Source organism: Molothrus aeneus, chromosome 6, assembly GCF_037042795.1.
Source record: "Molothrus aeneus isolate 106 chromosome 6, BPBGC_Maene_1.0, whole genome shotgun sequence".
Classification (NCBI taxonomy): domain Eukaryota; kingdom Metazoa; phylum Chordata; class Aves; order Passeriformes; family Icteridae; genus Molothrus; species Molothrus aeneus.
Genome location: NC_089651.1, coordinates 38,631,266 through 38,655,037, shown reverse-complemented (window position 1 = coordinate 38,655,037; position 23,772 = coordinate 38,631,266). Strand labels below are relative to the sequence as shown.

The window sequence follows — 23,772 nt, the reverse complement described above, 5'->3', positions numbered from 1 at the left end:
GCAGAGGAACAACAGGTGATTTAACAATGCAAACAATGATGTGTCTCCAGGCATCATTCAGTCAAAACCTTATGGCAGCAAAAAGAAGAAATGCAGTATCAATTAAAATTTTGCTTCTAAAGCTCAGAAAGAAAAACCATAATCCCTCTCTTCAAGGAAACACTTCATTAGCATTTACATATTTACTCACACTTAGCATTCATGGACTAAATACAAAAGTTCAGTAAAACAGCTCCTCAGGGTAATTTCCTTCAGATTCTCCTCTCCCTCCATTAATGACCTACCATCTGACCTGCACTTCAAGCTGCAAGAAGTATTAACTCAAAAAATACAGGACCTCATGCAACCAAAGACTCACTGAAGTCTAAACTAAGGAATAAATTGCAAAATACTTGTTTTCACTAATGAAATTCCAACTCCAGTGAAACCAAAGAGTTTCATGCTCTATTAACAGATACCTGCCTACAGAGAAATCACAACCTCTGCTACTTCAGCATGAGAGACAAACTGACACAAGACAGTTTAGGGACACTACAAACACAGATTTCTTAATGCTTTGAAAACTGTGAATTACATACCCTGATCAAATTAAACAGAGCACTATGGCAAAAGATTAAATAGGCATTATTTTTGGGTGGACATTCTACACAAATCAGAGAACCCATGCAAGAAATCAAGTTTGGCCAGTTTCTTCTCTAGTAAGGTCTCCAGTGAACTAAAGTTCCTACCTCAGAGGCAAAAAATACTTCATGATCTCCTAAATGTAGCCAAATATTTAATGGCATTTTCTCCTGGAAAATATTCATGCTAAAGCCAGCACAAATATACCCAAGGTAGAGAGTCAGAGCACACCTAATCATCTTGGAAAGTAAAGAATTATTATATATTTTCAAACCAGATTTGTTTTCTGAAAAACTAAGTTGCCAAGCAGTGAAGAACCTGCCCTTTTCTGAGATGCAAAAGATTCCTGATGCTCTTCAGCATCATTCATGATAGTTTTACTCCATGTGTCCCAGATACAGCAATCATGGCTTGGTTTGGCATCTGGGGAGATTCACTTGGTTTATTCTGAGAGGGAGCAAAGAAAACATGGATTTAACCATGTTCAGTATAACATGGACTTCCTAAAACATGAATTTAGTCAAACTTTTATTTAGGTACAGAGGAAATGAAATGCAACATTTTAAAGCACTGTTGCAGTGAAATGCAATCAGACTAAAACTAATATTGCTTATCAAAACCACTGCTCATATAACTTTCCCTTTTTGTGATTTCCCTTCAGGATCCCTTTTACTCAGCATTACCTCCAAAGAAGAGACACCTGTGAGCTTTACCTGAGGCCACTGATGTGAATCCCAATCAAACTGACAACTATTTAATCAACCCCTCTTTCTTTACTCCCCCAGTCACTGTGCAATTGTTAATGTTAAATCTCAAATTATTTTTCTTTTTTAATCTACTCCATATCTTACTCCATATCCCTTTCACTTTCTCTCAGGAATTGGACTAAATTCACAGGGCAAAAAGGGGTATTTTGCAGACAGGTGTCCTCTCTCTGTTCATCCATCCTGCTGGCAAGGAATTTCCCCATGCCCATTCATCAGCTACCTCTCAGAGAAAAGGATGCAAATGAGAACATCATCAACTTGCTGTTGTCTTCCCAAAGGAAACTAGCCATTAGTGAACAAGTATGGTTCTTGGATCCTCAAAGTACAATTAACATTCCCTTTACTTTCACTTTCCTCTTGAAATAAGTTTATGACCAAAATCATCAGTATCCAACAGCAGCTGCCTGGTTCATAAACAACTATGGATACTGCATCCTACCTCTTTTTTTCCTGTTCCCAAATACGTGTGGCAAATGGAAAAGTAGGGTAAGCACCTTGAGAGAGTAGGTAGGGGGATACTGTCAGATATGCTCCTGCCAGCCAAGAACTTGATTAGCATTCTTAATCGAGAAGTGCCAAAGGGTACAAAAACACAGAGTATAAAACCAGACCTCTAATTAAAAGTACAAAAAACCCATCCCACACCGTGGTTTGGTTTGCAAAGGGATCACCTCTCTCCCAAGAGTCATGAGGCATTGTAACCTGTCACCTGAGTATTCCCCTATTAAGGGTCTAAAATTTGTAAATATTTTTTTTTCATTTATATTTCTTGTTTTTACATTTTGTACAGCTCTTGGATTTACTACCTCAGTAAGACCTGTTCACTCCAGTGCTGAGAATGCCTTAATGCTCTGTAAATCACAGGCAACACAGAGTTCTTCCTTTTACACTACTTGGTGTAAAAGGAAGAAAATTACTTTAGCAGAACAAAAACAAAAAAAGAAAAGCTAGCAAGAAGCTGACTAGCTCTAAGACATTTATCAGTTATTAGTCATTAGTCGAAACTGATAGTGATGGGAAGTTAAGCACAGTGCATCTCGTCATTGTTTTCAATGATGATAAAGTGCTGCCTGCTGCCAAGCAGCGCCTCAAAATGGAGAAGGATTCTTTAACTTGCTTCAGATGAGCAACTGGGTGCCTGCCAATTTTTTACATGAACAGTCATAAGCATGTTCCTGCACAGCAGGATGTGGTCAAACTATTCAAAGCTGTAAAACCAGGTTTGCTTGCCAGTTACGCTATTGCTTCAAGATCAGTGTACTAGAGGTAATACTTTGCCAGCCATGAAACCACTGCTATTCCTTAACAGCAAATTATATATATCTTTAATATTTAAAACTCTGTATAGAAATGAGAGTTACCAATTAAAAACCTCCCACATTTACAGAATTAGTTAGGACTGGAAACATATCAAACACACAATTTCCTAATCTCTTAATGAGCTTTAAAAAATCACTTCCTTCAAGCTGTACCAATTAAAAGGTCCCCTTTCTTGTCTAAACCAGAAGAAAAGTAATTGTAATGGCTTACTTGAATCTTTGGCTGCCAACACTGTAATGATATTAACATTCCTGTCCACAAGGTGTGATGTGGCTGATAGATTGCTGAGACACTGTACTGCATTGCCTCCTGCTGGAAACCACTTCTTTAGAGTATTTTATGAGGATCACACAATGTGACTATGCCATATGGAATCTCTACTAAGTGTCTGTCACTCACTGGATTACTCAAGCAAGAGAGATTTCTCAAGAAAGGTAAAACTGCATTATGATCAACTGGACAAACAACTTTTTTCCTTGAATGAGTTAAGACAAAACTGAATGTTACAGACAAGAAAATGATGTTTTATTTCTTTCAGAGGATCAGTCATAAAACACACTGTAGATCCTCAGTATCACACAATATCTGTTCACTAACAAACATATCTTAGCAAATACAACCAAACTGTTGAGTTTGTTTTTTTAAGGGGGTTGATACAGAAGATGGATGTCAATGTTTAGCCATGCTTTAGTTGTTTGTTTATTATTCACTTGAAAATACATACTAAAAGTAGTATCAAATATTTGAGTTTATACCATTTCATTTGTTTTCACACATACAAAAAGTAGTTTGCATATTTGCTCAGCAATCTAGTGAAAGATCTGAGATTACATACACTTGCACAGCTCAATACAGAGAGAGAAGTGCCTCAATCTGCTTCCTAGTAAGAAGCAATGCTCACGCTGGAAAACTCAAAAAATACACAGAGGTTCTTGGATGTTACAGCTAGAAAAAACATTTTTATGGCCTTTCCAAGACATGGATGGTGCTCTTGATTTTTGAAGAATAAAAATCATGTAAAATCTAAACAGAAGAATCACAACAAGCTAATCATTGAGTATGCTGCAATTGCAGTCCAACTAAATGCAGCTCAGCAGTATAGCTACCAAAAAAAGCATGATGAAACTGAATTTAAAAGACTAGCTGGAAGTAGTCTGTATTTACCTGGTCATAGGAAATGCATAGTTTAAAGAATGTCCATTCTCTATAAATGTAATTTATTCCTCACTTGAAATCAAAGCAATGTGTTTAAGCTGTGAAAGTTTGCACATAATTGTTTCTTACTCAGAAAAATCAGAAATCCCATGAGTTAACCCCCAAAGCTAGACACTACATAGGCTTGCTGTGCTCAATTGCCAAATGCCAGGCTATCATGAAGGAAATCACAGCAAAAAGCAATAGATGCAGCTTCACTAAACACAGTCAGCCCAGACTCTTGTTGTTATTGTGTAGGCAGCTGTCTATCATATGGAACCAGCTCTGGTGGTCACTCAAATGACATTGCTGTCTCCAGCACCATACAACAGCAACCAGGAACAAAGCAACACCATGTCTCATGAAACATTCCACCTCCGTTGCCCAGTGACCCCTGAACTTTACAAATGCATTTTCCAGAGGACAGACATAGCATGCCAATGGTTTACTCTATTTCTGCTTCTTCTCAATCTGCTCTCAATTCCCCCCTTCATATTTGACATCACTTCCACAAAAAGAAACAGATTTTAACTTGCATTGTTATGAATGCCTGAGGCAACCCCAGATCTAACTTCCAATAATTTGCATTTGTTATGCTAAGCATATACATCCCCTGAATTATATCTAGTCCCTTTGTGGTCTAATGTAGAATCCCTCTCCTATTGTTCTTGCTGTTAGCACTGTAATAACTACTGCTATTGCAATGTTAACAAAAGACTACTAATAATTCAAGTATGGTATGAATTCCCAAGGAATCATCAAGTGAGAAACACAGGTTGAAAAGGTAGCTTCAATTCCAAGGACCTATTTTCTAGATTCAACAGTAACAGCTGTAAAAGCATCACATATTTGAAAACACATAATGAACAGTTTTATTAACAATTCATTTAAAACAACAATGGTGCTATAAATGGCCAGTGGTAACATAGTACTACAGCTTAATACCAAATATTTACATCTTCATTTTGTGAGGATTTATTATTCTATTAATTTGTTTTTTCAGCTGCAGTATCTAGTTAACATTACCTGTGCTTTTTGCTGATATGGCTAAAGATGGCTTTGCTAGTGCTGACACCTGAGCCATTACAATCCAAAATTATTATCTTTATTAATTTTCAAGCTGATTACTTGGAAAATTTTACTCCTTAAATTGGCAGCTTAAAATCAATTAAATTAAAATGTGTATTAAAATGCCTGACAATGAAATTCTTCTGACATTGATAGAAGTTTCATGGTCCAAGTATGCCTGAAAGAACCAAAGAACCAAAAACTGAAATAATGAAAACAAAAATATCAAGATCAGCAAAAGAGATCCTTCTCTTCCTTCCTGTTACAAGATGTTCACTTTTTGAATACCCTGTGCAAGAAGAAAGAACATAAACTTTTGGAAGGGTTTTTGGATGATTCCCAGTAGCTGTGCTGGGAAACATCCCAGCAATATTATTATAAAAAGAAAAAAAATAGACTCAGAAAGTAAAATACCACCAATAATACATTAAGATTTTTTGCAATACATACTCTTGACAGACACAAAAAATATTCTAAGCACCAGGCAGATGGGGCTTTCAAGGTTAAAGTAGGAGAGAATGTAAAAAATGAGTGAAAAAGCATGAAAATTACAGTGTTTGTAGAGGGGGGACTTTTATCAGAGGACTTCTCAATAGAACATAAATTCAATTAACATTATTGATATCATTAAAGATCACGAACCTGACTTTAAATTAGTTACATGTGGGCCAACTTTGGTTACTTACATTAAAAATCAAAATTTCCAATATTGGAAGAGTCAGATTAAATTTGTTGCCTGGCATAAGGGCTTCATCCAGTCTAAGATCTTTTCTCAGGAGATATATTCCCTACTTGGTCTGTTCCTCCTCACAACTCTTTCCTATTGAGTTAAAAATCCATTAAAAAATGGTCGGTAAAAAAACTAAACTCAAACCAAAGAAATGACAGAAAAAGTCTTCCATGAGATGAAAAATGCAAGGAAACTCTCTTTATGATGAAGAGAATGAAGACAATTACTGTCAAAATAGGAAATTGCAGGCAATGAGTGATCTGAGCAGAAAAAAGAACCCAAGTTCTTTCAAATCATGTAGTAGATGGGTAAGACTCTGAGAGTCAAGGACCACATGCTGATTTTTATCTCCTGCATTCGAAGCAACAAAGGGAGGAATTGCTGGCATTGTTGCATGTGGTACTGTTACCTTCCTTTAATGTATATTTTTGCTACTTACAAACCTTTATAAATTCTTCTGTCCCAGTTAACTGTCATCCAATGCATTTTACCAATACAGCACACTTCAAAACTAAGCCCTAAATAGCTTAGATTGGTCAACTCACTGAAAACCATTTTGTTTTAGAAAGAAGACCGAGAGTAATGAAGTGCAAAAAATGCAAACGTAACTTTTCTCAGGAAACACAGTGATGCCATTTTAATGGACACTACTACCATGAAGAAAAAGTTGATTAGTAATCAGACATTTACTACAAGGGCTCTCCTTTGAGATTTTCAAGAGAGAAAAGTAAACAAAATAGTTTTCTTCCCCAAAAGTAAACCAACCCCTGCCCCCATCCAAGAAAAAAAAAACAAATAAAGAAATTTTCTACTGAGTGATAATATACTTGTAGAGACTTACTTGAGATAAAGCAGCATCCCGTTGCTCTATTACTGCATTCATTTCCTCAGCTATTATTTTCTTTTTACGTTCTTTGGTCCTGTGTATTCGGTTCAGAATTATAGCTCCATTCTTCAGTATATCTATCCCTGTGTCTGCATTGTTTATTCTGTTCAGTAATTCCTGTAATGTCTACCAACAGCATTATATGTTAGTCAGACATGAAGTTTTAATATATTTTATTTAATATAGGGTTTTAATTAATAGGCACATGTGAATTGTAAATTGACTGAGTGAAGTTATTGAATTTTCATATTGCAGCAAAGATGTACATTATTAGTGTGTCAATTCTTCTTTTTCCCACATCTTAGTTCTTGAAACCCACTCAATTGAACTTAAGCCTCTAAGATATAAGACTGACATCAAGAAATCTCCTCAGAGAATGGCTTACCATGTCATTTTCTTCAGGGTTAATATTTTCTAGCCTAGAAAAAAGGGACACAGAAAGCCTGATCAGTAGCATTTCCTTAGTGCAGCAAAATGAGTTCGCTTTTTAAATCTTTAGAACCTCAAGTAATTTCATTCTACTAGTCTTTAGAGTCAACCATGACACTGAACATATTAAAGTGCCACCTGCTCGACTCCATCTTTCAATAATGCTCCATATCTTCAGCACTGACTTCAGACTGTTAAGTTATTAATGTTTACTGCTATATATGACTACAAGGATCAATTGTTCATATGTGCTTAGATGAAAAAAGTTCCCCAGTGATAGAAATGACTGATGCTTTTATTTTATTTATTTCTGGGCTTACAACTTTTACATGCTGGCGTTTTTTTTTTTGTTTTTATTGCACCCCAAATGAAACAGAACATGGCTTTGTTGATAGGGTTTTTTTTCATTTTTAAGGAATTCTTTTTCCACCTCTTTCTTTCAAAATGAGGGAAAAATCCCAAACCAGTTGAAGTAACTTTAAAAATATTTTGATTTTATATCTTGCATAAAATAGGAAGCTAAGCCAATTCTCTGCAAGGCCCCTATTTAATTCTGGAACAAACCTGCCTGCACTTTCCACCCTTTCTATTTCAACAGAACATATATTGACCTGTCAAATACAAAGATGATACGAGGAATTTAGTCATACAGCATTGAATACTGGCTGTGTAAAAGTAGTAAGTGATAGTACAAAAATCTAATAAATGGGATAGTACACATTTTATTTTATCTAAGGTTAGTTAAATGGACAAAGATCTCTCTTCCGGAAAAATGAGCATATTAAAGTTACCTTACCACTCCACTGCTACTTACTTAATGGTGACTTCTACTAAAAGTAGCCTATGATATTTTCAGACAGATATAGTACCATTAAACATCTTCTACACAGCAACACTTCAGCAGTGCTGTGACAGGCACTGCTCCAAAGCCATGATTTTAGCTAAAACACATTATAGAACACTTGACAGCATGTTACCACATTTTCCATTAGTTTTTGCAGATAACAGTACATAAGGCATAGTAAATCAACCAGTATAAAAATTTTTAAATTAAAAAGAAATATTTCAGAATATACTATCAGTGTATATTTCAGAATATACTATCACTGTTATATTTATATGGCATTCACAAGCAGGAACTACTCCAACATATTCAGTCAGCACCAGAACTAAACAAAATAAAGTAAAAGCTAAGCTTTGCTGTGTTTGACTTTATTAATAAAGTAACACAAACAATAAAATAACAAACATAATAGTATTAATTATTATATTATTATAATAAATTCTCAGAGCTGGATCCTTGGTCCAGCTTTAAGGTCCTACTTTAAGATCCTGTTTAAGATCCTGCTTTAGGTTTTTACATTGTTCTAAGTACCACTTCATGTGGGACTTAAAAATAGATCTCCAGCTAGTTTGTATTCACAATGAAAAGAACAGTATTTGTCAAAGTAAATTGGCAGGACTGACCCAGCTTCTCCAGAGGACTTCTACACTGCTAAAAGTGTGGGTCAACAAAACCACCCAGCCAACCAACAGGCTGGGTAAGCAAGATACCTTAGGGAGAAATGGGAGTGGAAAAAAGAACATGAACTTCTGCCATAAGCATACCTTCAGCATATAACTGCCACAAGGGGTCTATCTGCAGGTATACAAACATCTCCTTAGGTGACAATATGTTTTAAAAAGTAGCATCCAGAGCTGTGTATTTGCCCTGCTACGTCTCCCTGTGCTGTGCATAGACAATGAATGAAAACATTATGATTTTAAACAGCAGTAATCAAGGATTCCTCCTCTCCCACTTCTAAACATATTCTGATAACATAACCCCTAGAGCCAACAGGGCTGAAAGAATTTTAGTTGTTACAGTTAAATAATGATAATAGAACTGCTCCAGCTGCTAATTTAAAGAAAGAATTAAAGCACTTGATAAAGGTTGGCAGGCTGTTCAATATTCCACTCTTGTAAAGTTCTCTGATTGGAGTAAGTCCAAAGCAGATGGGAAGAGTGACTTGTGCTCTAAAACTTGATGAGTGTGGCACAAGTAGCCAATGTTCTTTATAAAAACCCCAAATCTCTATGTGCTCCACATCTCAGACAGGGAACTTGACCTTTTGAACAACCACCATAAGGAAGGAAGAAACTATTAAGGGTGGTAGTTAGAAAAGAAAGCTGATATTCTCCACAGGGAAATCTCTTAAACCAGTTCTGAGACTGTGAATGGCATCAGGGTATCAGACCTCTCTATAGAGCATGGGAAAGAACACCCAAGTGGATGACAGCTAGTACAACTGCTGTTCTCTAAATGATAGCAATAAAATGTAATAGCTTGGCTTCAAACTATCAGTCAAGGGAGTTACTGATTCTCCTGGGAACAAGTACTACTTTGGCATTACCAGTGTTTCCAGTGCCTTCTGCAATGACACCTTTTTGAGGAAGGTACTGTGCATGTTCTCTGAGAAATGTAGTTTCCTCTCTTTTCTCATACTTTTGCTTAGAACTAAGTCAGTTTTCAAGACAAGTGAAGGTGTTTTGAGGGATTCATGTGTGTCAAGAACTGCCACTCATGTGTCTATGGATTCCACTGCAGAGAAAGCAGCAATATGCCAGAAACCCGAGTCATTGACCAAGTTTGTTGACCAGAATAATTAATTTTCTGCACTACTTGAGAGCTTTAAGATCAAAGATCTTGAGTTTATGCTAACTGTTTATATACAGGATTATGTGATGTTTGTAGCCATACAAAACTTTCTTTACTCTTGGAACATACAAGACTACTCTATTAACTTGTAAATTCTACAGAGTAATGGTGGACAAACTATGTGCAGATTATTGAAATTAATTTAGATAATATTGTCTGGCCTGAACTATAACAATACCCAAAAGAAGATGACTGGTTCTCTGCCTGAAAGAGGAGTGTTCTTAGTAGAATCAATTAATTAAAACATCATTGCCTGTCATTTAGTAAACTAATAACTGCACCTTTTCAGTCTCCTGCCATGGAAAGCTTGTTTCTTTGTATTTCTCCTGGCAGAAAAGTAAGAGAAATTTCTCAGCCACTCTAGTCTTTGTGGGACTAACAAATATGATCACCAAGATCATCACAAATCAGATGGCCAAGGATTGTATGGAGAAGCAAACTGTAGCTTCAAAGCTGCCTATATCCCAAGGGAGAAAGAAACTACTCTTTATAATTTTCCCCTGACTTAGTTCTGTTTAACATATGATTGCCTATTTCTGTTGAGTTAAAATGGCATACATAAAAATCTATGAACTATTAATTGTACCCTTACTACCTCACAAACTGCTCCTACACTAAAGATAGGGAAAAAACCCATATATTTTTACTGTGTCACCCATATAATTAGTAGAAATTTTGCTGAAGGAAATGCCTGGTGGGCTTAAAGGCTTGATTGATTTCCTATATGGTGCATCTTTTGACTGACATTCTGGTACTCTGTGTCAAAAGATCCCTATAAAATGTCACATTCATCTTATTTCTCCCTCAATAAATCAATACTGAAGCTTTTGATTATATTTTTAATTTTTGTGATCAAAATTATTCACCTTCTCTCAGTCTCCAGAGAAAAACAGGGTTTTATAAAACAGCAAACAAATGAACCAATAACACAGTAAGACTAGCCCTAGTTTATTTTATTGCACGGATAATAATGTGCTAAGTTTTCCTATAACCACTGTTGAGCAGCTTATGACTGTCACAGAGTGACACAATAGCCTTTTTACATGGTGCAGGAAATGTATACTTACTCTTTGAGAGACTCTTCTAAATGCTGGACTCGCAGAAATGCTTCATCTCTCTCTTCATTGGCTAACCTAAGCCTTGCCATGACAGCCTCATCACGTTCCCGTTGAGCAGAATAAACTTCTTCCACCAGAGCTGCAAAAGTGTGTTCAACAAACAAGTTTGACAGGGAAAAGCACTATTAGATGCACTTATGTTGGCCTTTGCCACCCACTCCTAAAATCAACACTTCTCCAATGACCTTGGATTATTCTGCATAAAGTCTATGTTGCTTCTTAGACACAACACTAAATTGCTGTTAATTGTTACACTCAATACTTTAAGGTATTAAATAAAGCTATGTGTTTTCAAATTCACCCCTATATAAAATGTAACAGGGAAAGAAAGTGATTTGCTGGGCATTCTGAATACTTGCTTAATGGAAAAGTAATTGTAAAGCTCAGAATCATATAAGACACTAGCAAGTTTCTTCTAGGACACAGAGTTAAAAGTAATCATACATTAAAACTATTACCATCAGACCGCTTCCTATCAGGGTGGCACAGTGATATTAAAAACTCTAATATTTTTATAGTCTGTCTCTGGTATCACAAGAGTGGCACAGCTGGCATCTCTCCTCTGCCAAGCCTTTACTTTATTGTGTAATATACTGTTATATTATCTGTTACAGCATACATGGACCTTGGAGCATTAGGTACCAATAAACTAAGATTTACTGTCTATCCTTAGGAGCAAACTAACACCTTCAAGTCATTCCTCATCCTGAGCTTACATTTTCTCCCTGCCTCTCCCCTGTCAATATGTCTAACACCATCTCTGGCACACTGCCAGAATCCTTACCCCGACCCTGCCTCCACTAAAATCTTTATTCATACTTTCATCATTTCCCTCTGCAATACTGCAAATCTCTCCTCACAGTCATCATAAAACCATGCATTCAAAATGTCTAGGGACTTTCAGGATGCTGTATGACTGCTGTCAGTCCAAGACAGAGTTCTATATTCTCTCTCACTGGAACCTCAAAATCTCAACTGAGATCTGTAGGTTCCTGAATTCTCCATTCTCCTTGGCCCTTCTAGTCTGTCAAACTGGGGCATAGCCATAGTCTCCTAACATAGTGTTTTTCAAATTTTGATGTTTCTTTCTCAAGAATTTTCTCTATTAAGGCATTGCTGCTGGGCTTCCTTACTCCCTTCAGAACTATCTGCTCTTCCCTCAACCACTGCTTAAGTCATTACGATCTCAAAGAAAGTCTTCCTCCCTCTTTACTTCCTCCTTTTTACTAAAAGTCTAGAGCTTTTGTCCCTCCATTCTTACCTAAATTGAGATCAACTTTTTTGCCTTTATTTGTTATTTTACTCTTACTTCACCTCTGTACATATTGCACAAAAAACTTCATAGTGGAATACATAATGAAACATGATATTTGTCCTCACAGAATGAAACAACAGAAACACAGTAGCACATTTTTGTAGCAACTATATTACTGGCACAAAATACATTTTATCAGTACCAAGAAAAAAGGAATCTTCTTGTCCTCAAGCTGGGGAGAAGACTGTCACTGAGGAGTAAGGAAGCATTTTTTGCAGGCCTAGCAAAATGTTGCAGGCTAACAGCCCATTACACAAAATCAGACAGGGAAAGGCTAAATGTTAATTGTGAAAGTCCAGTCCTTCCCCTCACAAAAATTTTGCAGAGGAGCCACAAGCCTAGTCATCAGGTCAGAGCTATAACAGTTGTGTCCCAACAACACCACCAAAAGAAATTCAGCACTGGAAGCACAGATTTTGAAATGCATGCAAAAATTAACAAACACTGATTAAATTCTCTTTAATCCAGAAGAATAGTGGTTTTTTTTTTCCTTGAAGATCTATTTCCCCTGTTTGCAACAAAAAAACGTTGCTTGATGTGGAATGGAAAAACTAAGGACCAAGGCAGCTGTAACACTGCGTTTGCACTGGCTGGTATCCAGCAATAAGTTTGCAGCACTTGCAGAGAATGCATCTGATATCTGCAAAGGTAGGTGGCTCAGCAAGGACAAGAAAAAACCATAGGAGGTAACGTAGACTGCGCATTTCAGCTCACCAGACTTCCACTTCAGTTGTTGAGATCTGTGATGGCAGGGAAACTAGTGCCAGAGCAATGACTGCCTGGGTAAACTACAGTGCAACTGCTATGTCCTGACTGGATCTGGAATACACAGGCAGCTTGATTCTGTGGTAATTATTGTGGTAATTATTACCTATCAGTACCTAAATATATTTGTTTGCTATGGCTTCTCCAGAAAATTATGTCAGTTTATCTAGCACCATAACAGAGACACTTCACAGAGAACCCTTTCCATAAAGCTGCAAGTGGAAACACTATGCAATTTTCACCTTGAAAACAACTGCTGCAATGAATTGAAAATTGTCTAAAATAACTGAAGATTTGGCACTTATTACTATTCTGAGGTTAATTATTTTCTAGTTTAGCTAACTTCTTTCTGGCCTGTTCAAGTGCACCACTTCTGTCAGACCTTAGAACACCCTCACCTCAGCATGAAACCCCACAGTTTGTTGACTCCTGCAATGGATCTTGAATGTACATGTACACATAGAGCGACTGTCTTTTGGCATATCTCAGTCCCTCTCTGCATAAATATGGCCAGTGGTAATAATGACTATACAGGCTTTTAAAAAACATATTTTTTTCTTCTTTGTCATTAAACCAAAGTAATGTACATGTAACAGTATGAAAGCATTCAGAAAAAGATATTTTTCAAGTTATTTAAGCATGCAGCTTATCTGAAATCTTACCACCCCTGACAGCAGCTCAGATGCTAATTGCCTTTGAACAGGCAAGTCTATTACAAACCACTGTCTTTTAACCAGCAGCTATGAAAAGTAACTTTATTGAGCAATTCTTTCTTCTTGTTTTCTTATCCTTCCACTAAAGTAAAGCATTGGTGTAAATATCCCACAGACCAGATCCCCAAACTGCATTAAAAAATTCTATATAATTCATGTAAATTATATATATATATATATATATAAATAAAAATTCATGTCACTTCTATGTCATTCTATATCAATTAAAAGTGTCTGGTTTTTAGTTCTGTTTCTTAAAAGTAATATTGCAAGTTCAATACTAAAACAGATTAGGGAAAATGCAGAAAACCATGTAAGATGCTTGCATAGTAATCTAAGTTTAAAAACAAAAGATACTTAGATACATGGCATATTAATACAACATAGCAATACTGACACTTCCAAAAGAGGTTACTTATTTGAAAAATATTTAAAGACCTCGTCTAGCTCATTTTAATGGTCTATGGATGACTAAGTCACCTGATCTCTTCACCAGCCAAAGCTGAATTTAGGTTTGATTTTTTTTTACCCAGTGGCTATACATTTCTGACTCCTATCTAACATTTTTTAATTCCTTTTTTCCTACTCTAGGGAATATTATCACAGTCACATGATTGCAGGTAGTCTGAATATTCCCCATTCACACTGAGCTATGGATGAGTCACCAAGTAGAAGTTCAGGACCGTAAGGACCACAGCATGCTTGAAATAAGTGAAATGCATACACATTTAGGTCTCAATGCAGCAGCAAAGCAAAACATTTTGTGCCATATCTAGGAAAACAAGTGATGTATAAGCTGTCCAGTTAGAGTCTATGAAAGAGTGACATGACATTCCTTCATGTTAGAAAGAGTAAAAATTATCCAGACTATCATCCCTATGCTTCTTTAAAATGTGAGGTGAAAAATTACTAATATCAAGTCATGCTTCTAAATTCCATTCAAGATATGACATATCCAGCAAAATACTAACTCCATACTGCTACACTGACTAGGTGCCTGACCCAAAGGAAAAACAGGTCCAGCTACTTTTTCACCAACTGCTCTGGTCACCATTATAAGGTTTTCCTTGGAGACCTTCTAGTGGCATACCAGCCACCCCTATCCTTTCCGTCTTGAGGCCTGACCAAGAAGAAACACAAATTTGTACAGAATTCATATTTCAGGTAAGAAAATGACACACAGAAATGCAGTATGAATAGTCTAGTATTAAGCTAAAATTAATTGTATCATTTACTAATTCATAAATAAATATATAATGGCATTCAAGAGTTAAAATATTTAAATCCCAGAGAACTGAATTAAAACAAAAGGATTATTTTCCCATGCTTGCAAATATTGTAGTTTATAAAAGTACAGCACTTTTAGTTTAGTTGTATAAACTTTATTTTTTTTAATATTTTAATAACATCTTTCTCCTTGTAACTAAAACCCCTGCACACTCTAAAAGAGCTCTTTATTTTAAAAGAATCATTATGCTAAACTCATCAATTCTAAAACATTTTTAGTTTTTAGTAAAGAAAACAATTGTAAACAGAGAGCTTTTGTAAGGTAGATAGCTATTACAAAGTTCACTTAGAAAATCAATATAGCATTTTAGCTGGAATTTGCTCATTAAACACCCACAGCTCTAATGCAAATTATGATGGAATGAATAAAGCAAATACATATGCTTCTTTCTTTTTATTAAATGTAAAATCTACTGTTAATTGCATCTGGTATGTCATATAAACTTTTCTCCTTAACTATTAAATGGAAGCTTTTACAAAAGTCATTAGAGATTCTCTTTCTTTGACTTGTATAAATTTCAATATTTGTTCAGTAAAGGTTCACAGCAGTTAAATTACATTAACAAATATTATTAGCTACTATGTAAGCCAACTAAGTAAAATACTTATATTGCAGGTAAAACAAATCAATGGGTGTTTACAATAATATTTGGATATGTCCATTTTTAAACAAGCTTATCAAATCTCATGTAATTCTTAGTCAAATGAGAGAGACTCAAAGTAGATTTTTTTATCCCAAATACTCAAATTTGTTTAGTAAGCTAATTGTTTTCTAATATGGGCAAAAGTAAATATGAAGAAGATGAACCATACCAAGTATGAGTTTACTGAGTCAAAGCAGTGTACATATTTTCTTAGTTGAACCTGATTCTTTTGGCAAACTTATCTCCTATACTTTTTAAACCACCTTTAAAACAGCACTACTGAGAAGGTGTGCTGGAAATCATTCTAGTTTAAACAGTGTTTCATGATTTTCCAAACATGGAACTTTGGGGGAAGCAAGGAAAGCACAAGTCCCAGGATAAAAGTCTGTTTGCTTATTTCCTAGAGGTCATCAGTGTAAATAAAATAAACTGAGTAAGAGAGGCAAAAGAGGAAAATGTTGGGACTAAAAACAGAAATCACTTATTTATGGCAGCAGAAATCACTTTTTAAAATTACTCATTAAAAAAAAGTAAAATTAGAATACAGGCCAAGTCTTCTAAAGAAAATATGAGATCACTATACACAGTGCTACTGTATTTCAGAAGATACAGTAAATATTATTACACTACAATAACTGGTTTTCAATATAAGTAAGTTTTACATATATATTAAATTTTATTTGACTGTATGGATATATGCTTGTTCTCCTTGCAGAAATACAAATCTGTATGTATTTTTCATCCACTCAAATTAGAAATCAAAATCCTCTGAGATTTCCTTCTATTAAATTTAATGACTGTGCTCACAACTTCTAAATAAGTCAATCTTATCATAGCCAAATAAAGAAAAAAACCCCTGTATTGCCATGAAAGCCTTTAAAATGTGTCATTAATTGGTCTCTGCTTATACATGTTACAAAATGAAGATAATCCCCAGAAATGTTCAAATTCTAAAGCACTTACAGAGTTCTTATTCAGGTTAATGGCAAACTATCAGGAACTCCAGGGCTCACTGTCAACTTAAAAATAGTGTTGACATGTTCTATTACGAAACAGACAACTTAAGTTTCTAGCTCTTTTTGAAAGCTACCATTCATTTACTTTCAGTTATGATGTACAACTGAAAAACTAGAAGTAAAATAGTAATAAGAAGATCATAGGAAAAATACTTAAGGGTTTTCACCAGTCCATACCAGGAGTTATAGACTAAAAGTAATTTACACCTAAATGTGACTTTATAGATAAAGCAATCTGAACAAACACTGATAGAACACACTGACTTCTTTATTGCTTTGTGTTTGTTGTATGTATTTAGTGCATTGCATTCATCTGCTCCTACATTTCCAATGCTATAAAAAGAGTGTTCTTAATAAAAGGCTGAAGTTGTTTAGTGGCAGCTCTGCATAGGGTTTTCTTTATGTACTCAGATCACAATTCAATTAAAAAAAAATAAAGTGGAAAAGAATAGGAGAGAGTATTATACACAGACCCCAAGGCAGTTCTTGTGAAAGCCAATCCCTGTACAATACTTAAGCCTCTGCCTCTAACACACTAAACACAGCTGACTTCAAAATTCAAACCATAATGCTGTTAAACTTTTTTCTTCAGTAATTGCTGATGCCTGAATATTTACTTTTAGGGGGAAAATATAAACATTGCATTAAAGTTTGCAAGTTATAATTTGTCACATTAAAGGAAAGTTTTGTAACACCCCAAGAAGTAGATAATTTGCAGACCTTTTTATTCCTGAATAAAACCCAATTCTTTATGCTCACCTAGCACTTGTGTGGAAGAAAGGACAGACTAGTCATAAAAAATGCAGAAGAAACTGGCTTGCTTTTTTACATACAATTTCCACAGATCAATAGCTTAGTAATTGACATTTTAATCTATGCCAGCTCATCATATATTGTACTTCAAAGAGCTGTATGCAACTTTTTCACAATCAACAATTCTGACAATCTGAAGGTAAAATCATATTATTTCAAATTAAGCTGTTAAAAATTAAGCCAAGAATTTCCCAGTCATGATGCCCCCACCTTGTGGTTTTTTTCTGTTCTTTAGATGGATTGTCTACCTTCCCATACAGAAGATTCAGATCATGCAGCTATTTTCAAAATTGTGTTATTTATCAGAAAATATTTTGAAAATATATTCAGGAAATAGTATTCATAATGAAGCATTTAATAGGACAAACCCCCTAAGAGTTATACAGACTAATTATGTAAATAAATTATGCACAGAAAACTGGTTTAGGGAAGTATATGCATTACCTTCTTAAACTGTAAAATATCATCCATATTTAGGTTTATAAACATGAGAGTTGGGAACTACTGAGTTCTCTTGGCTAAAGCCCAATATTGGCCTTATTTCAGTTTAATTGGAAGAGGATCTTGAATTCATCTTCTCCATGAGATATCAGGAACCTGGATTTCTGTTTGTACCAAAGGTTAATAAGAAATGTGTCTGCAAAAGTCAAACAGCATTAAATACCAAAAACTGATTATTATTCTGCAGGAGTTGTTCTGTCATTCATAATCTCTCCATGCTCCAACCTTCCACAGCTAATCTTTAATGGATGACATGCAGGAAAGAAAAATAACATCTAAAAAGGGACTCTAAAGTGAGCTTGGAAGAAATGGAAAATACTTTTCTTCTGTGCTGAAAGTTATTGCCACCCAAAGTTTATTACTGGCAAGATTACTTATTTCCTCTCACTTTATGGATATTAAATCAAATTAACTCTAAGCTAACAGCCACTTGGATATTTGTTTTTACTTTTGCTATTAAATCTATTGCATATGCATATCCAGTAATTATTTTTCAAGTTAATTTAGAAAACTTCAAATAATGTTCATGAATATTTCCACACCATATTCAAGAATTCCAAAATACCATGAATGTATATTCACAACATTTTCATAAAAACAGATCCGAAATAGGGACTTCATTGTAGGTATATTGCCCTAGTTTCCAAGAGACTGAAAGTTGTATGATATATACCACCATGTTAGAAGCATTGCTTTCCTCTTTTTCCACACTGTATTTCCTATCATTACCTTGGTCTTTCAGAGAGCATCTACAGTTCTCAGGCAATAAAAATGGTGTGAAATCCCTAACAGGGCTGGACTCAACCTTGCTGAGCTGATGTTGATTTAAGAAAGTATTAAATTTTGGTGACATTATTATTAAGATACTGGCATAAAAAAAACCCAACTCATGGAATAGCTGTTGCTACAGAAAGATTTAAGCATAAGTATTTTTATTTTATTTTGTTCAGAATTATTCTTAGTCTCAATATATACTCTGATAGCAACAAAAATATTCCAAGAGCTCTGTATCTGATGCCAACTATCTTATCTTGCTGCAGTGATGGCACTGTGAGAACAGGGCTTTGATATTTTTTCCAGTCTATTACCACTATGCTCTACAACTCTCCCTTACACTCTACCAGCTCCTTCCTCTATAAGTTCATATATATATCCCCTGCTTAATTCTTCCATTAGGAAAAAATGAAGTCACTTACTACATCCATCCAAAGTGAGATCTGATCTTTCAGCTCCGTTTTTTGAAGACTCACTCCTTTGCAATGCCTCCATCTTGATTTTTCAGTCTGTCCTCGGAAGATGTATGCTCCTTCCCCTTTTCACTCCCACAGGAGACACCCATTCTCTTTTCTGCTTAACATATGAAAGTTCTGCACACCCAACTTTCAGATCTGGCTATTCTTCATACCCGCTTCCTACGTGGTGTTCCCTTTTTTGCTTACACTATCCTGGTGTCTGTTCTTTTATGATGTCTGCTTCCCTGGCTTTTCCAGATGTTGCCTCCACCTCTGTTCTTCTTCATGAGAGGGAGTGAAACCAACAGTAGCTTCTGACATCGGGTCAGAATGACACAAAATCCAACAGAAGAATAATGAATAAGCTACAGGAACCTGTGGTTACTATGTCCACCAGAAACAATAGTCTTTAATGCCTAAAAGTCTAAAATCAAAACTTTAAATTCTCTAATTTTCTTTAGCCATAACTAGCTGACATAGAGATAAGGATCCAAGGAAGTTTTAAAATATGTTTTCAAGGCTAGCTAACAAAATTTAAAAATTAAAACATTCTGAAAATAAGTTATTTACTTCATACAGTATAATACTTTTCTTCCATCATGTTTATCTTCTGCTTTAATTCTACTTTTTCTTCTTTTCTCATGAAGTATTGCACAAATGTACCCTTTTTTTCTTTACTTTTTCTTTGAACAATTTAAAAATCACAAAATGACAGTCTTTGGATTATTTGTTTCTGTAAACTGTTGTAGCTTCATTTCAAAATGCCCTTTGTCTTCACTTTTCAATTCTTTCCATGAGGTAAAACCTATCAATTAGAGGGTTACCTTTCAAAACAGAATTCTAATATTCCTCAAAGTAGATAACACTTTTATGGTGTACCTTTCTTATGTTCTTTACAATATAATTTTGTGGAGTCACTTACTTATCATAAAGTCAGTACTAAGTAATAATAAAAATGCAAACACCCATATTTACAAGCTTCACTATACCATGTGTTATACACACTGCAGTAATTAAACATTAACTAGTAACCTGAAATTGCAGCAGCATGTGTTCTCCCTTCCTCAAAGAACTTAATGCAGGGGGATAAGTTTTTCCTTGAACACACCGTCTGTTCTTTATTAGGTTCTGCTTGTCCATTAGAACTCTCCCCAAGGCTTTTATGAGAGAGACACACACAGGCTTCCACAAATCCAGTCTGGTTCACATAATTCCAGATTTTAAACCATTTATCCAAATTTGGTAACATTCTTAGAACTGTAAGACAGGAAGCAAAAAAAGTGTGAAGTATTAACAATGCTTCCTTTTGGGAAACAGTTTAAGTAGTAAAGTAGCCTCTTGCCCTCTCTCTTCAGCATTTAAAGGATTTTACACTTCCTGTACTCATAAAAGGAGAAAAAAAGATTATTTTTTAAAGGTCATTGTTATTTCACTATGTAGCTGTCTTTAAAATTTGGTTTCTTCTTCCTTTAAAAACAGAATAAGCATGTTAAATTATTATTTCCATATTCATGCCACTCTGTTTTGAAGAAAAAATATGCTTAGGACATCAATAGAAATTTTAAGCAGTAGTGTAGGAAAACAACAATTTCCTAACAAGTATTTCAACCATATCCATAAAAACAAAACTATCTGTGTTTTTGACACACCTTTCTTTCCAGGTTTTAATGAGCAATGAACACCTCTACCAAAGAGAACCATGTACAGAGGTAAAAACACTGGGCAAATATCCAGGAACAAACACAAAACTTCATATTCAAGCCAAACAATCTGCGTTAGCTTTCGGCTGGTAGATATAACAATGACACACACATAGTGCAGTTTTTTCTTTTGTGTGAAAATAAAGCAAGCAGTTATGTGAAATTAAATAAGAGTAAAAATTATGCCTGTATTTAATTTTTTTCCTAAGATGTTGATTAGATTTGACTTTCCCTTCCCCCATCAAGAAAATCTAGGAACTCTCTTTTCCATCTATAATATTCACACTATACCATATTCTCAGGAGTTTGTTATTAAGTGGAATGTCAGCCATCTGTTTTTCAGCTAGAGAGTTTATTATCTGCTCCATTTTCCTGAAGACACTTACTCCTCCCTTTAGTACAAATATTTTGGGGACAGCTATTAGTACTATTAATACTCTATGAAGTGTGTGTGACCTATGAGGCAACAATTTTACCAAGCTAACTCTTTCTTTCTGAACAAATGATTCAATGAATTTATAAAAGCACTCCCATTAATGTTTTTTAAACACCTTCATGAAAACCTGAGATTATTTTTCATCTACGGGGTACACTGTATACACAGTCACTTTTCAATAATAAGAATGCCCAGCTTTATTACATTAGCAGTTTCCACAAGCACAGAATACAAACTGTCTCCATGCTTGTATGTCTATCCAAAGAACAATTAACAACAAATATAAGCACATGTTCACTTTCAGATATAAACTTAAAAACCTTTCCTTCTGAGAATTCATATAAACTTAATTCACTGGATATATGGCATCATCTGACAAAAATTCATTTTAACTACCAAAGAGCAGATTTTTCAAGAACAGCACAGGTCCCTGGTTGAGGTGAATGTGAGACTATCTCCAAACACGGAGAGGGGGTAGTATTGCTCTGAACCAGCTAAAACAATAAGTGGTATTTGAACTGCTGGTTGAAAGGTAGAGGCACTGGTAATCATTATTTCCCCTTGTTTGTTCAGGACCTTCCAACAAAACAAACAACCTTTTTGTGATTGGATTGACATGGTGTTAACAATGCATTTAATGCCCAAATCAGTTTGAATACAGGTAAAGCTCCTACTAATACCAGTACCAGGATGTTAAAGCCATCTATTTTCTAAGCAACTCTAAACAGCCACACATAAAAAAAAAAGTCAAATCTTCCCTCCTTTAGCAAATAAAGCTAACATTCACTAGGACACGTCATATAGCAACCACGGGTACTGTATGAGCCATACAGCCATCTGTTAAACGCTTGCCTACTGTACCTGCAATCCTTTCTGCAATCTTAGCTTCTGTAGCTCTGTCTTGCAATTCTAAGTCCAGTTTCATTGTCTTCAACTCCTTGTCCTTTTCAGCCAGCTTATCTTGAAGCTGAATTGAGCAAGTGGACAGTAAGATTCTTATCTGGTTGAAACTGTCAAAAAGTAATTCAACCACAATAAAATTGCAAACAACGATTTCTCACCCCCAAAATACAAATACTAAGCATTAAACCAGAAGTTCAATTTATTATATTTATTTGTTTAAAGAACAAATGTTAAGAATACGATTTTTAACATCTGGCCTATCTTGCTCCGTGAGACAAGTAGCAATGCACATGCCATTGTTTTTATTTGTGATTCTCTTCCTTGGGTTTCACCAGCTGTAGTCCTTCTTGCTGAGGAAGTTCAGAATTGCATGGAATATAATGTAGCTTGTTGCATTAATAGCCTGTTTCCTACCAAGATACAGACATCACAGTCTGAAAAGACTGGTGTAAATGCATATTTTTCATATTCTTCATCAGATGGAAGATTGGTATTCTTTCACATATCAAGGCCTTTCTTTTAAAGGGTATTTACTAAATCTGTTTTTGGACAGATATCTGAACTTGAATATTCAATTACACTTCATGGAAAGACTAGAGACTGTTAGATTTTTTTAGGCACATGCAACCACAGCTAACACTAAAAGCAATGCAGTGTTCAAGGAAGACGGAATTTTCTCCCCTTCAATAAATCTGAGTTATCAGGGCACATTAATTGAATTCCACCCATGAAATCCTGGTCTAGTCTTTGGTTTTCATTGGTTTCCATCCAGGATGCAAGAATCTATTTCACTGATCAAAAAAGTCAGAGAGTAGGTTGGAGGGTTTTTTTTTAATTCCAGAGAAATAGTTGTTAAGCAAATACTAAAAATCCAAAATTACAGGAAACTAGTGATTGGTGCACTAAAATAAATAACAAAACTAAATCAGACACAGTTTAAAATGTATGTTTTGCAAGGCAATTATAAAAAAGCAAATATTGGTATCTTGAATATCTTAATTGTACCTTTTTATTTTTGGCCCTCAGAGTGTCCAATTCTTTTAAAAGGAATGCAGTTTCTGTTCTTCCACCTAAATCTTCAGCATCATTCCATGAGGATATAAATTCAGGGAGCATCCTGCTATCCTTTCTTTTTACACTGCTGCATTTTTGAAGGGAAAAAAAAAGAAATGAAAAATAATTAAAAAACAGTTGCTGTTCCACCCCTCTGAAACAAAATGCAGAGAAATAAATTATCAAAACTTGTTAACAAACTTGTTAACCACTGCAAATGTATTATATAGAAAAAATGGATGCCCTTCTGCCACTTCTTAAAGCTGTAATTCTGAAAAGAATCTGCAAATCTGGAATAGTAAATAAATATCCTACAGTACTAAGGCAAAAACCAGATGAATATAAATGGGCTATGAAGCCTATAAACAGCAAATGCTTAAGGAAAGCAAATACTAAAAACCATTGCTTAACACAGAGAAAACAGCAATAAAACATTTGGGGTCAAAGTGATGCTCAGGTCTAAGCAAACCAAATTTTTTTGTAGAATGATTCCACAGGAAGTGATATGAAAATATCCATTAAAAATCTAGCAATTCATCTTGAAGAAATCTGTAAAATGATGG

General features: G+C 35.1%; 1 protein-coding gene across 1 annotated transcript in view; it reads right to left on the bottom strand.

The window, feature by feature from the left end:
* The window catches only part of MIPOL1 (mirror-image polydactyly 1), a 157,722-nt gene that overhangs the window by 111,183 nt on the left and 22,767 nt on the right, over positions 1–23,772 (bottom strand). Inside the window, exons 6-10 of the mRNA XM_066552365.1 lie at positions 23,162–23,297; positions 22,115–22,220; positions 10,781–10,910; positions 6,972–7,005; positions 6,542–6,712 (exon numbers count right to left, since the gene is read on the bottom strand). Of these exons, the coding sequence (XP_066408462.1) occupies positions 6,542–6,712; positions 6,972–7,005; positions 10,781–10,910; positions 22,115–22,220; positions 23,162–23,297 (577 nt within the window). The remainder of the gene's footprint in view (positions 1–6,541; positions 6,713–6,971; positions 7,006–10,780; positions 10,911–22,114; positions 22,221–23,161; positions 23,298–23,772) is intronic.